Source organism: Tiliqua scincoides, unplaced genomic scaffold, assembly GCF_035046505.1.
Source record: "Tiliqua scincoides isolate rTilSci1 unplaced genomic scaffold, rTilSci1.hap2 HAP2_SCAFFOLD_80, whole genome shotgun sequence".
Lineage (NCBI taxonomy): Eukaryota > Metazoa > Chordata > Lepidosauria > Squamata > Scincidae > Tiliqua > Tiliqua scincoides.
Window position 1 is genome coordinate 130,734 of NW_027101660.1, and position 11,753 is coordinate 142,486.

At 48.3% G+C, this 11,753-nt stretch overlaps 1 protein-coding gene across 1 annotated transcript in view; it reads right to left on the reverse strand.

The window, feature by feature from the left end:
* The window catches only part of LOC136636072 (astrotactin-2-like), a gene marked incomplete at its 3' end in the record, with an annotated part of 141,127 nt that extends 130,710 nt beyond the window's left edge, over positions 1–10,417 (reverse strand). Inside the window, exons 1-2 of the mRNA XM_066611092.1 lie at positions 10,378–10,417; positions 5,510–5,697 (exon numbers count right to left, since the gene is read on the reverse strand). Coding sequence (XP_066467189.1) covers positions 5,510–5,695 — 186 coding nt within the window. The remainder of the gene's footprint in view (positions 1–5,509; positions 5,698–10,377) is intronic.
* Positions 10,418–11,753: the final 1,336 nt, after the last annotated feature.

Sequence of the window (11,753 nt, forward strand, 5' to 3'; positions counted from 1 at the left end):
CTATGGAGAACTCGTGCAAGGAAAGCGCCCTACAGGTAGACCACAGCTGCGATACAAGGACATCTGCAAGAGGGATCTGAAGGCCTTAGGAGTGGACCTCAACAAGTGGGAAACCCTGGCCTCTGAGCGGCCTGCTTGGAGGCAAGCTGTGCAGCATGGCCTTTCCCAGTTTGAAGAGACACTTGGCCAACAGTGTGAGGCAAAGAGGCAAAGAAGGAAGGCCCATAGCCAGGGAGACAGACCAGGAACAGACTGCACTTGCTCCTGGTGTGGAAGGGATTGTCACTCCCGGATTGGCCTTTTCAGCCACACTAGACGCTGTGCCAGAACCACCTTTCAGAGCGCGATACCATAGTCTTTCGAGACTGAAGGTTGCCAATATATAAGTTTGCCACAAGGCCAGGCCATTTCCACCCATAAGACACTCCTGGTTTCAATGCCTCCCCCCCCCTCCACTTCTCTACATGTCTCTAGGACGATTTCACTTCAGGTGTGCAACAACGGAGTGGACATCAGGCCACAAAAGCTTAAGCTACAATACGTGTTAGTCTATAACAGGGGTGTCCAAACTTTTTGGCAAGAGGGCCACACCATCTCTCTGACACTGTGTCGGGGGCCAGAAATAAAATTTGAATGTTGGCATCCTTCAGTCTCAGAAGACTATGGTGTCACGCTCTGAATGGTGGTTCTGGAACAGAGTGTCTTCTCCAGTGCGTGAAGCCTGGGTAAAGTAGGTATGGAGGATAGGCTGTTACCCATGCAGCAAATCCCCACGTCGCTGAAATGGTCCAATGGAAAGGCAGAGGCCAATATGGTTGGTTCCAGCGGCGTTGCAGGAGTTGCCAGAACGTGACTGTGTTCAGCCATGAACTGCCTCAGGGACTCTGGCTCCGGATTTTGCCTCGAGGTTGACTCCTGAAGCCTTTTCCATAACTGGATGTAGCCACAAGGCAGTGGAGGTTTGGGATCAGAGTTTTCCTTCTCTCAGATGAGCTGCCTTCCCAGGCCGATGAGTCCCACCTACCCGGTGGCTGTTTAGTCGCCTCTTACGACAAGTACAGCCAAACTGAGGGCCTATTCTTACCCCCAGGGGTAAAAATTTGAATAAATTTACATAAATGAATATATTAGAGATGGAACTTATATGAATGCATGAAGGCCTTGCAATAGCTCAAGGCCTATAAAAGTCTTACACAAAGTAAGCCTCGTGTTTCTTCTGCTGCCGCTGCTGCATCACAGATGTCAAACAGCAAGCAGCCCTCATCCCACAGCTCATCTGAGAGGCTGAACAGTCACCCTCATGCTGAGAACAATTGTATTGGAGTGCAGGCTCCAGCAAGTCTCCGGAGGGCCAGAGGCTCATTAAAGACTGGGGACTCCCAGCCGGCCAGATTGGGAGTCCCCGAGGGCCACATGGCCCCCAGGTCAGGGTTTGGGCACCCCTGGTCTATAAGATGCCACAAGATGCACTGCCCTTTCCTCTAGTAATAGCCGATATGAGACAACACGGCAGACTGATGCAATGATGCAAAACGAACCCATTTTTTTCCAAACCTACTGAAAAAGATGCAGGCTCAGAGTTTAAAATTTTTCCTGTGTGATTTGACTGAAAAGGAGCTCAGAATCACCTACTATTCTCCCTGTTATCTTTTTGCAGTTTTCGCACAGAGATGTTTTGCCCGATTCCACCGCTAATGCTGGCGTGGTATTACTGCTCCAATCCAAAGATCCTCGTATACAGCAGCTGGTTACAGGCAAACTACGGCATGCAAACATCTCCACATACTTTACCTGTCAAGTAGGCTGATGGCTGGAGGGGGAGGGACAGGAAAGTTTTGAAGAGAGGCCCAGATTTTTGAAAAATATAAGCAACATGAGCTTGAGGCATGCAGTATATGTCATAATTTTAGCCGGGTGCAATAAATCATTGAATTAAAAATGTCGATACAGAATCGATACATTTGCATATGGGGCATTCGTACTTTGAGTTCAGAGTTGGAGTTGACTTTCATTGTTGGTTCCAGTTAGCCCTGACTGTGGGGGTCTAGGGGCGAGTGGCCTAGCTTGAGGATGAAAGGCACTGTTTTACATGCAAAAGACTGCCCCCATTATCTCTAGGCAGGGCTGGGAAAGAAAATTGCCAGAGCTCATGCAGTGAACTGGTCGATTAAAAGAGATTTCCTTTACAATGTTCATATTGAACATGATGGGAATACTCATTAAAGAATACATCACTCAGGCTGTCAATGTTTTTCTTCTTTCTCCCCACTGGGAAAGCTCACATCTGACATCCTGGAGACCAATCCTGGAGATGGACCAAGGTTCAGACTCAGAAGATGACAGCTTCATGCTGTGGCCCAGTGCAAGAGCTTCAGCTTTCCAGGCTGGAGGTCTCAGGCTTGGTTCCTGGCATCTCCAGGTAGGGCTGGGAGAAAACGCTGCCAGAACTCTGTGGAGCATCGACCAGTCATAGAATCATAGAGTTGAAAGGCACCCCAGTTTCTATCACCTGGTGCAGGAGGCCATCATACCATCACCCCGCCATCATCTGTTGTGCCATCACCTCGCCCTCCTGCTGCTTTTTTAGTCATAAAGTTTGGTAGAACAGAGATATTTCAACATTGTCTGTTACAATGCAATCTGCATGAAAATACACATTGAATGATATACAACATGATGGTATTTGGAAATACCAAGATTCTAAAAATTTTGGCCAATAGTGGTGTCACCGCACTGCGTGTGTCACCCGGTGCGGCCTGTACCCCTCTATTGATGCCACTGAGCACCCACAAGGTCATCAACCTATGACCAGTAAGTGTGGATGATAGTGATCAGGCAGCCCAATCCTAACCTGCTCTGGAACTCAGGATCCTGAGAGCTTCTAGTACTCCTATGAAAGCATAAGGATCTTTATATTCCCCCACCCACCCAAGGTCTCAGTGGCACAAATAAAGCTGACTCTCATCGAAGGCTTCATAACTCAGACATATGGAAGTCAATCAGAGGAGCGGAACAGCGGTGCACTTGGGCAAAAGACCGAGTTGTTGCCTTGGCTCTTCCCATCACCACCTGGTCTGATGGAAGCCTGTAGGGAACCTGCTAAAAAATTCTCAGCCAGACGCATCTCAAACGAACTCCGTGCAAAGAAGCCCTTAGCAAGGATTTATAATGACCGGGAACGATAATTAAGCGCGGGAACGTGCGGAGCAGAGGGAGGGATGCATCACATGTTTTGTTTAATTCAGCACTTTACAGGGGAAGAATAATTAGTGGTTTTAAATGTTTTGACACAAGCAGCCCAAATAATCATAATAAATCATATCAGGCATATGCCCAGAACCTTGAAGTGACAGATGACAAACACAGCGGTGACAGGTTGCTCCATCATGCAAGGGAAATCATTGAGTTAATGGAAGAATTATGGCTTCTGAAATCCACTCCACTCCTATTGTGGGGGAACATTCCAATTTATCAAAGCCAAATGAACATTAATTGCAGCAGCCTGGTAAATTTTCGAGCTGCTGTGACCTTCATTGAATTTTAATCCAAAACAGATAAGATTTACTTCCACACACAAGAGGAAACAACACAATTAAAATCCAAATGACAGCTAAGATTATGGCGCTGGGGGAGGGGACAAATGACGGCAGGCATAATGACAAAAATATTGATTCCTCTGTGCCTGACATTGCACAAATTAAAAAAAGGAAATAAATAAATAAATAAAAGCCTACGCCGTTCCTCAGTGCAGCCCTCTCGCACCAAAAACACAAGTTTCAGATGTTCAAGGGAAGAGGAGAAGGGGGCGATGACAGTAATGGAGATGGAACTTCCTTTTAAATGTAGTAATTAATGTTACATCTCATCGGGGAGAAATTAGGGGGGGGGGGAAACGCTGCCAGAGAAGAAACAAAGCAGGTATTAATTCTGTTATTAAAGATGCTCTGGTATGAAAAAATGTCAAGCTGCAGAAGGTGAGGCCAAAACGCAGCTGTCGGGCTTCTCAAACCTGAAGTCATCATCTGTGTGACGTGTGTGAGCCGCCGTTCTGCTGCACCAACCAAAACACAACCCAACAGGCCCTGAGCACCTGTTTCCCATCAACCAACCCCAAGTTCATTTGTAGCTCTTCTAAATGAAAACCTAGTCTATATCATCAGCTACCAGAAGGTATCAGGAGACCAAACCAGAGTGAGCAGCAGTGTTTTCCTGCCTTCCCTCTGGAGAGGGTGGATAGGTCCAAAATATGGAGGTATTTGGTGGGCCGCTGTGGGATACAGGAAGCGGGACTAGATGAGCCTATGGCATGATCCAGCGGGGCTATTCTTATGAGGCCACCAGCATCCAGGATTTCACAGAGCAAATGATGCTGAAGCCAGTGCCATGAAACCAGTGGGGGTCACAAAAAAAAGGCAAGGAGAAATGATCACGTGAAACCTCCCCTCCCCAAAGCCCCCACTTCCAAGTTAAAAAAAAAAAAAGATTTCTGAAAAGAACCTGTCACTCATCACTATACCCAACACGAAGAAATAGAAAACAGCTACTATTGCTCTCAGCAGAGGGAAAGAAAACAAAGAGGAACAAGGAGCAGTTTAATCCCCCTGTTGTCGTTGCACAAACAGTACAGCTGCAGTTTAAAGGCAGCGTTAAAATGGGAATACGCTACTGAGACTGGGAAACGATGCTGTAAAGCTACAAGTGACAGTACTTTACACAGGTGAAGGGAGTTCAGACATCAACCATGTCTTCCCCCATTCCCTCCTCTGATGACTACCAGTCAGAGGCTCCTGCATCAGAAACCTTTCCACTCTAGCCCCAAAAGCTGGCACAGTAGCAGCTTAAAAGGAGCCATAACGAGGGAAGTCCTTGAAGTGATAACGCTTCGATTAGTGGGACAACGACATGACAACAAATTTGTTGTTCGCAGCAGAAAAAAAATCACTCTGCGGCCGACACCTGCTCAGTGGGTACAATCAAACTTTAAACAGTGGCAAGACGTCAGTTGCCCCATCGTCTTGTCTTTATCTGACTGAATGCAGCAACAGGAACAAGACACTTTTGACAGCACTGATGTCTTCCACTCACATCACTTGTTGCTAGAGACTGCAACCACAAAAGCACACTGAAGTTGTCCCACTCGTCACTGAGCTACGCACCCCTGCACTAGAGGGAACCCCCTCCAGACTCCCCCAGGCCATTCTCTGTTCTTCCTGACAACTATTTAAAAGGCGGTCGGCCACACTGCACAGAGGGGGCGGGTGCTGAATCCTGTCGGCAGGCAGCTTTAAGGAGCTGTGAAGTGCGCACACAGAGACACTCAAGACAAACAGACTTTTCAAAGGCACATGCCTGAATCCTCCTGCTGCGGCAACGCTTGCACGGATGGGGCTCAACGAGACAGGAAGTGGGTGGGAAAAGGAGGCCTGGGACACGGCAGGCATCAGATGGGCAACCCACACACAACTCTGACTGCCACCCAGGTTGGTAAAGGGGAGGAGGCAACTCTTACCATGACAGAAATGTGGAGAATGTGCATCTGCTCCTCCACAATCTCAGAAGGTTCTTGGAGCGTCGGAGGTGTCACGCGAGAAAGCTGCTCAGCACTGCCCATCGAAACGTGGAAGTAGAGGGTCCCATTCTCCAACCACTGCTGCTTCCAGTGCACCATGGAAATATCAGCCATTGTTCCAGACATCTCTGCAAAGAGAGAAAGAATCCAGATTTAGCATTTACATCATGCTGAAAGAGGCTTGACTACCTTGTTTCAGTAATAAGCCCACATTTGTCTCTCCTTGGCCCCCTCTCCATCCTTCTGCTGGTTTTCTCAGTGTCCTTCCTAGACTGCCAGCACTTTGGGGGCAGAGACTGGTCTACCTTGCCTTAATGACTCTGTAAGGCAAACCCTGTACAAATGGTGTTGTATAAATAATAGCCTTACAACAACCTTGCAAAGGGGTCTGCGTCGTCCTCCCCACGTTACAGGGATGTGAGAGTTGAGGCCAAAAGAGAGTGGCTGATCTAGAACTAACATGAAACACAAGGCTAACCTAAGATTTGGAACAGGGACATGCCCCAGCTCATGTTTTGTGTCACTGGGCCAGAGAAGGTTCACAGTAACATCACCCAGACTGAGTGAAACTGGCCACCAGATGCCTATGAACAAGGCAGCAACCCCCCTCATTCAAGATACCACCTATGTAAGATGTAAAACATCTTTTTAATTCCTATCATTATAGCCGCATCCAGGACGTTTGAATGTGATGTTCAGAAATGAATTCTAGCTGGGCCTGCAACCCAGGGCACGTTACTGAAGTTTAAACGTATAATTTAGATAATACATTTTAAATATAACTTGTCCTGTCTCAGGAACTTTCAGTAGTTTTACACTCTCTCTCCCTGCAAACAGCATAAATTAGCTCTGCTAAAAATATAGCTAATGGAGGAACACTTCTCAACTTCAGCCAACTAAAGGGAACCAAAACATTGCTTCTGACAGATACTCAGGGAAGTTTTGGAGGAACAGCCACCAAGGGTGCCTCTCTCTCTAAAGGTTTCTGCTATCTGTGCCACACGGATGATTGTGGCTTGCACAAGTAACACTCAACTCCAATTCAGTGCTAGTAGTAGGCAACCTTCAGTCTCGAAAGACTCTGGTATCGCGCTCTGAATGGTGGTTCTGGAACAGCGTCTAGTGTGGCTGAAAAGGCCAATTCGGGAGTGACAATCCCTTCCACACAGGGAGCAAGTGCAGTCTGTCCCTGGTCTGTCTCCCTGGCTATGGGCCTTCCTTCTTTGCCTCTTTGCCTCCGTCTGTTGGCCGAGTGTCTCTTCAAACTGGGAAAGGCCATGCTGCACAGCCTGCCTCCAAGCAGGCCGCACAGAGGCCAGGGTTTCCCACTTGTTGCTATATGGGCACAAACAGAGGGACATGTGGTCCTGGATCCTGTCTTGTTAACCAATGGTGGTTAGAATTATTCTGTAATGGGAAACTGTGACGTATTCTAAACTCAAAGTGGAAGGTTTACATCCTCTTGCATGACAGGGGGAGGAAAACAGGCACAGGGTTCAATGTGTCCACGGAGTGCACAGCCATTATTCCAGATCTGAGTTTGCAGACAGCAAACAAGAGTCTGCAGGCAGATTCTAGTTCAAGGAACTGGAACAAGCCACTGTTTCTTAATGAACTCAGTGATCTCTTATCTCCCTCCAACCACACACAAATATGAACTGATCCCCAGTATGACCACATGCAAATATGAACTCAACACGAGCAATTCCCCTCACACTTTTCCGATTAAAAAAAGTCATCTTCTGAGTGGTCCAGCAGGAAGGCAGAATGCAATTCACCATCACCATCCTGGATGTCCACATTTCTGCAGAAGGCCAAGGTATTCTAAAGACTACTTCACCATTTATCAGATTTATCAAGGGCCTTCCACCCACAGGTCTTCCAGCAACTCACCAAAACACATAAAAGCAATGTGAAAACAATAAAACCATAACGCATAACTAGTCGGGGAATTAAACCAATTGGAGAGGGGCAGCAGCAACAATTTCACCCAGTCCTCACCAAAAGTTGGTGGGAGCCTTTAGAGGTTACTTAAAAAGAGAGCATAGGGCTTAACTACCAAGAGAGTAGGGGCACCACAAACAACCTATGGGGTGGGGAGGAGTCGCAAAACCAACGGATTGCCACAGACAAGGACAAGTTCCATGTGCTGGCCAGCAGCACATGAAATAGTGCAGGGGTGTCAAACATAAGGCCTGCACGCCAGATTCAGGCCTGCTCTGGCTCGTGGCTTTCACTGGGGCTGGACGTTCTTTATTCAAATTTGAAATGTAAATTAATTATTTTTTATTCCCAGCCCCCAACACAGTGTCAGAGAGATGTGGCCCTCCTGCCAAAAAGTTTGAACACCCCTGGTCTAAAACATAAGAGCATCACTTGCAGGAGGAACTCTGGACGTCCAGATGCATTTCAGGAACAGCTTACAGTGTTTCTAGGCATAAGGCTTGTACACAGAAGATCGCTTCTGCCATCACTTTGCACCACCTCTTGCCTGCTGGGTTGCAAGGTGATGCTGCAGCAGAAGAGGCGCTGCCAAAAGCACTTCACTTCCTGCTTAATGATGTCCCTTCCGGCCCTCAGCAGGTGCCACGAACGCTATTCGGCTCACTCTACGAAACTAGTTTGACACGCCTGGAACAGTGCCTCCCCTGTTTTTATTATGGGAAGGGGAAAACAAAACAAGCCTGCAGTAAGGCCACCATGTGGGAGAGGGGGAAGTGGAGGTCAGTTGGTTCTGAAGAGGTTGAAGTCAGCCAGCAAGAGGTTCAAGTAACTGCTTCTGCACAACCTCCTCCAATTTCAACACTGTGTGCCATGGCTTCAAAATTACATATTTGCAGCACTTGTGTTTGAAAAAAATTATATCCAAAGGCTGCAAATCTCAATATTTAAAACTCTGCTCAAGCAGAGACCCAGATGTCGTGCTGCTTCCTAGGCTGCAGACCTTCGTGCTCCCTCACAGCCCTGACACACGTTCTCCATCGTGCACAAGCGGAGAGATCTTTCTACCGTGGCTGTCAGGAGTTTAAGCTGGTGGAACAGATACGGCTATGCAGGGCAGGCCCTATCTAGGAAGCGAAACCCTTCTGTGCACGGGGCTTAACTTACCTGTCCATCAGGCTTATCTCCGGCCCCTGAGCTCCCCCCCAAACTATAAAACTACTCTGCTGCTGACTGAATCCCCAGCTGCTGTTTCCCCCTTGACAGAGACAAGGTTAAACCATCACTGCAGGCTCCCTGATTCAGCACTCTGCTAATTATTCTATCGACACATCCAAGACAGAGGCACTGCCACCTGAATCCCCAACAAGGGCAGTGAGTGGCCCGGGGCGCTCATTAACCACAAAGCAAGGAGCAGGACACGCGCTACTTTCTGCCTAATGGTCCTATCCAAATACTTCAGAAGTAAAATAAATCCCTATTAACCACGCTTAATTTACTGTGTGTTTTTTCCCCAACATGCACACAGTTCAGTCCAGCCCAAAGGCCAGTCACCCACCCTGAAAACCTTTCCTCCCGACACCAGGCTGCACAACTGGAAAAGTACCTGGAACATCTTCAAAAGGAGATTCTTCTTCAGTCAGGGTCAAATAAATTTTTGCCATGAATCCATGCAATTCACAGGGTATCCCACCCACAATTTCTCTGGGCCAGCACTGCAGAGCCCATTATAAGGGGAAATTATTCCCATTTATCCAAAGAGAACAGACACGCTCCCTGCCACTCACACACATTATGCAACCCAGGAGCCACGTGGATGTCAAAAGCCGCAGATGCTCGAGTTCCTTTTGTATAACCAATTTGTGTGACCTACTGCATTGCACTGACTTGCTCTTTCTTTATAATACAGATTTCAAATCAAAGAAAGTGGCACATTTAAAAACAAAAGTTTAAATTAACCCACACACACTTCAATTTAAACTTTCATGAAGAACCTGTGTCCTTTCTGGATTGATCTGTGTCTCTTTGGCCGGCCCCATCCCAGGACGGTTCGGCTAGTGGGGCACTGGATCACCGGGATGCATCATGCTGTCCTAAGACCCAGTGACATGAACATAACATAAGAACATAAGAACAGCCCCACTGGATCAGGCCATAGGCCCATCTAGTCCAGCTTCCTGTATCTCACAGCGGCCCACCAAATGCCCCAGGGAGCACACCAGATAACAAGAGACCTCATCCTGGTGCCCTCCCCTACATCTGGCATTCTGACTTAACCCATTTCTAAAATCAGGAGGTTGCGCATACACATCATAGCTTGTAACCCATAATGGATTTTTCCTCCAGAAACTTGTCCAATCCCCTTTTAAAGGTGTCTAGGCTAGACGCCAGCACCACATCCTGTGGCAGGATGGGCAGGACATGGCAGGCAGGTGGGCAGGAAGGAGGTGATCCTGACTGCCCATGTGCTTTGGTCCCCTCTCCCTGCCTGCCTCTATTGTCTGAGCAGCCCAGCAGCAGCTGCGGGGGTGATCTCCTGAGCAAGCCTACTGGCCTGGCTAGCTGCGATTGGGGGGGGACGGGACACACAGCTGAGCAGACATGTCAGCAGAGCCCAGTTAGAAAGGGATATGGCCAAAAAGAAAAGACTCACTCGGCCAAGTCTTTCTGAAATTCCCCCCCCCCCATTTTGATCTGCAGCTGGTTAAATCCATGGGTGTAGAACCCATGGATATGGAGGGTCCACTGCATTACAATGGGTTTCTTCCCCCCCCCAATCAATGTATATGGTGTGACATCAAGCTTCAAAGGTAAAAAGAAACAGTGGCTTTCCACAAGCCCCATAAATGCATTCACAACTTGCTCACAACTGACTGTCTCCTAGTTTTGCAAAGCCGTTTCTGGCACTGCCTTCCCAGCCAGACTCTCCGTCACATCCTTCCCAGCAGCTCACTGTCACCTCCCACTCACTCTCCGCTCCCACCCGGCTCTGTCTGATTAATACAGCAGAGAAGCCCTCAGGGCAAGGACTGACTGCATGACTGCTGCTTGCCGTACAGTGTCTTGTGCCGCGAACGATGCTAAACAAACATTAAATATTAACACTGACGGCATCGGAGGCAGGCTGCCAGGCCGCTGTACAAATTATGTAAAACTATCAAGCCGTACACAGTCAAAAACAGACTCTGGGACTGTTCAGTGAAGGTGAGGAACAACAGGCTGGGCTCTCTCTCTCTCTCTCTCAAGGCACAGACATGGAGAAGGAGAAAAGAAACCCTGTGGGATCAGACCAAGTCTCAATCTCATTTGGCAACCTGTTTCTGAGAAGTGGCATGAGAACATCAGAAGTGCCCTGCTAGATCAGGTCAAAGGGGGCCATCTAGTCCAGCTTCCTGTATCTCATGGTGGTCCATCAGATCAGGGGTGCCCAAACCCCGGCCCTGGGGCCACTTGCGGCCCTCGAGGCCTCTCAATGCGGCCCTCAGGGAGCCCCTCTCCAATGAGCCTCTGGTCCTCTGGAAATTTGTTGGAGCCCACACTGGCCACACTGAGTTGGACACAGTGTCTGAGAGACTACGTGGCCCTCCTGCCAAAAACTTTGGACACCCCTGCATCAGATGCCTCAGGGTGCAAACAAGAGACCTGCATCCTGTTGCCACTCCCTGCACCTGGCAGTCTGAAATAGCCTACTTCTAAAACTAGGAGGTTGCACATACTCATCACAGCTTGTAACCTGGGATGGACTTTTCACAAATCTGTCCAACCTGCTTTAAAAGGCATCTAGGTCCTGTGCCATCACCACATCCTGCGGCAAGGAGTTCCACAGACTAACAGCATGCTGTGTAAAGAACTATTTTCTAACTGCACAGCTGTGGGAAGCCCCACAGAAACACATGAAGGCAACAGCCTTTCCCTGAAAAACTCCCAAGTCCCCCCCCCAAAAAACAGACCCCCTCCCTCACTACCCAGAGCCTCCAGATGTAAAGCTTCCATTGAAACCTTCAGAGGTAACAGCTGCCAATTTCCTTTTTAAAGCCATCATCTCATCTTGCAGCAGTCGATTTCGTAAACTGCTAGCCAACACTTGTCTAGCACTTCCAAGTATTCAAGGCGTGTCACGTGTATATATGGGCACACGACAATGGTTCAGCAGTAGAGCTTGGCATGCCCAGGTTCAAGCTTTGGCATCTCCAGGTAGGTGTGGGAATGGCCCTGGCCTGAAACCCTAGAAAGCCTCTGCCAG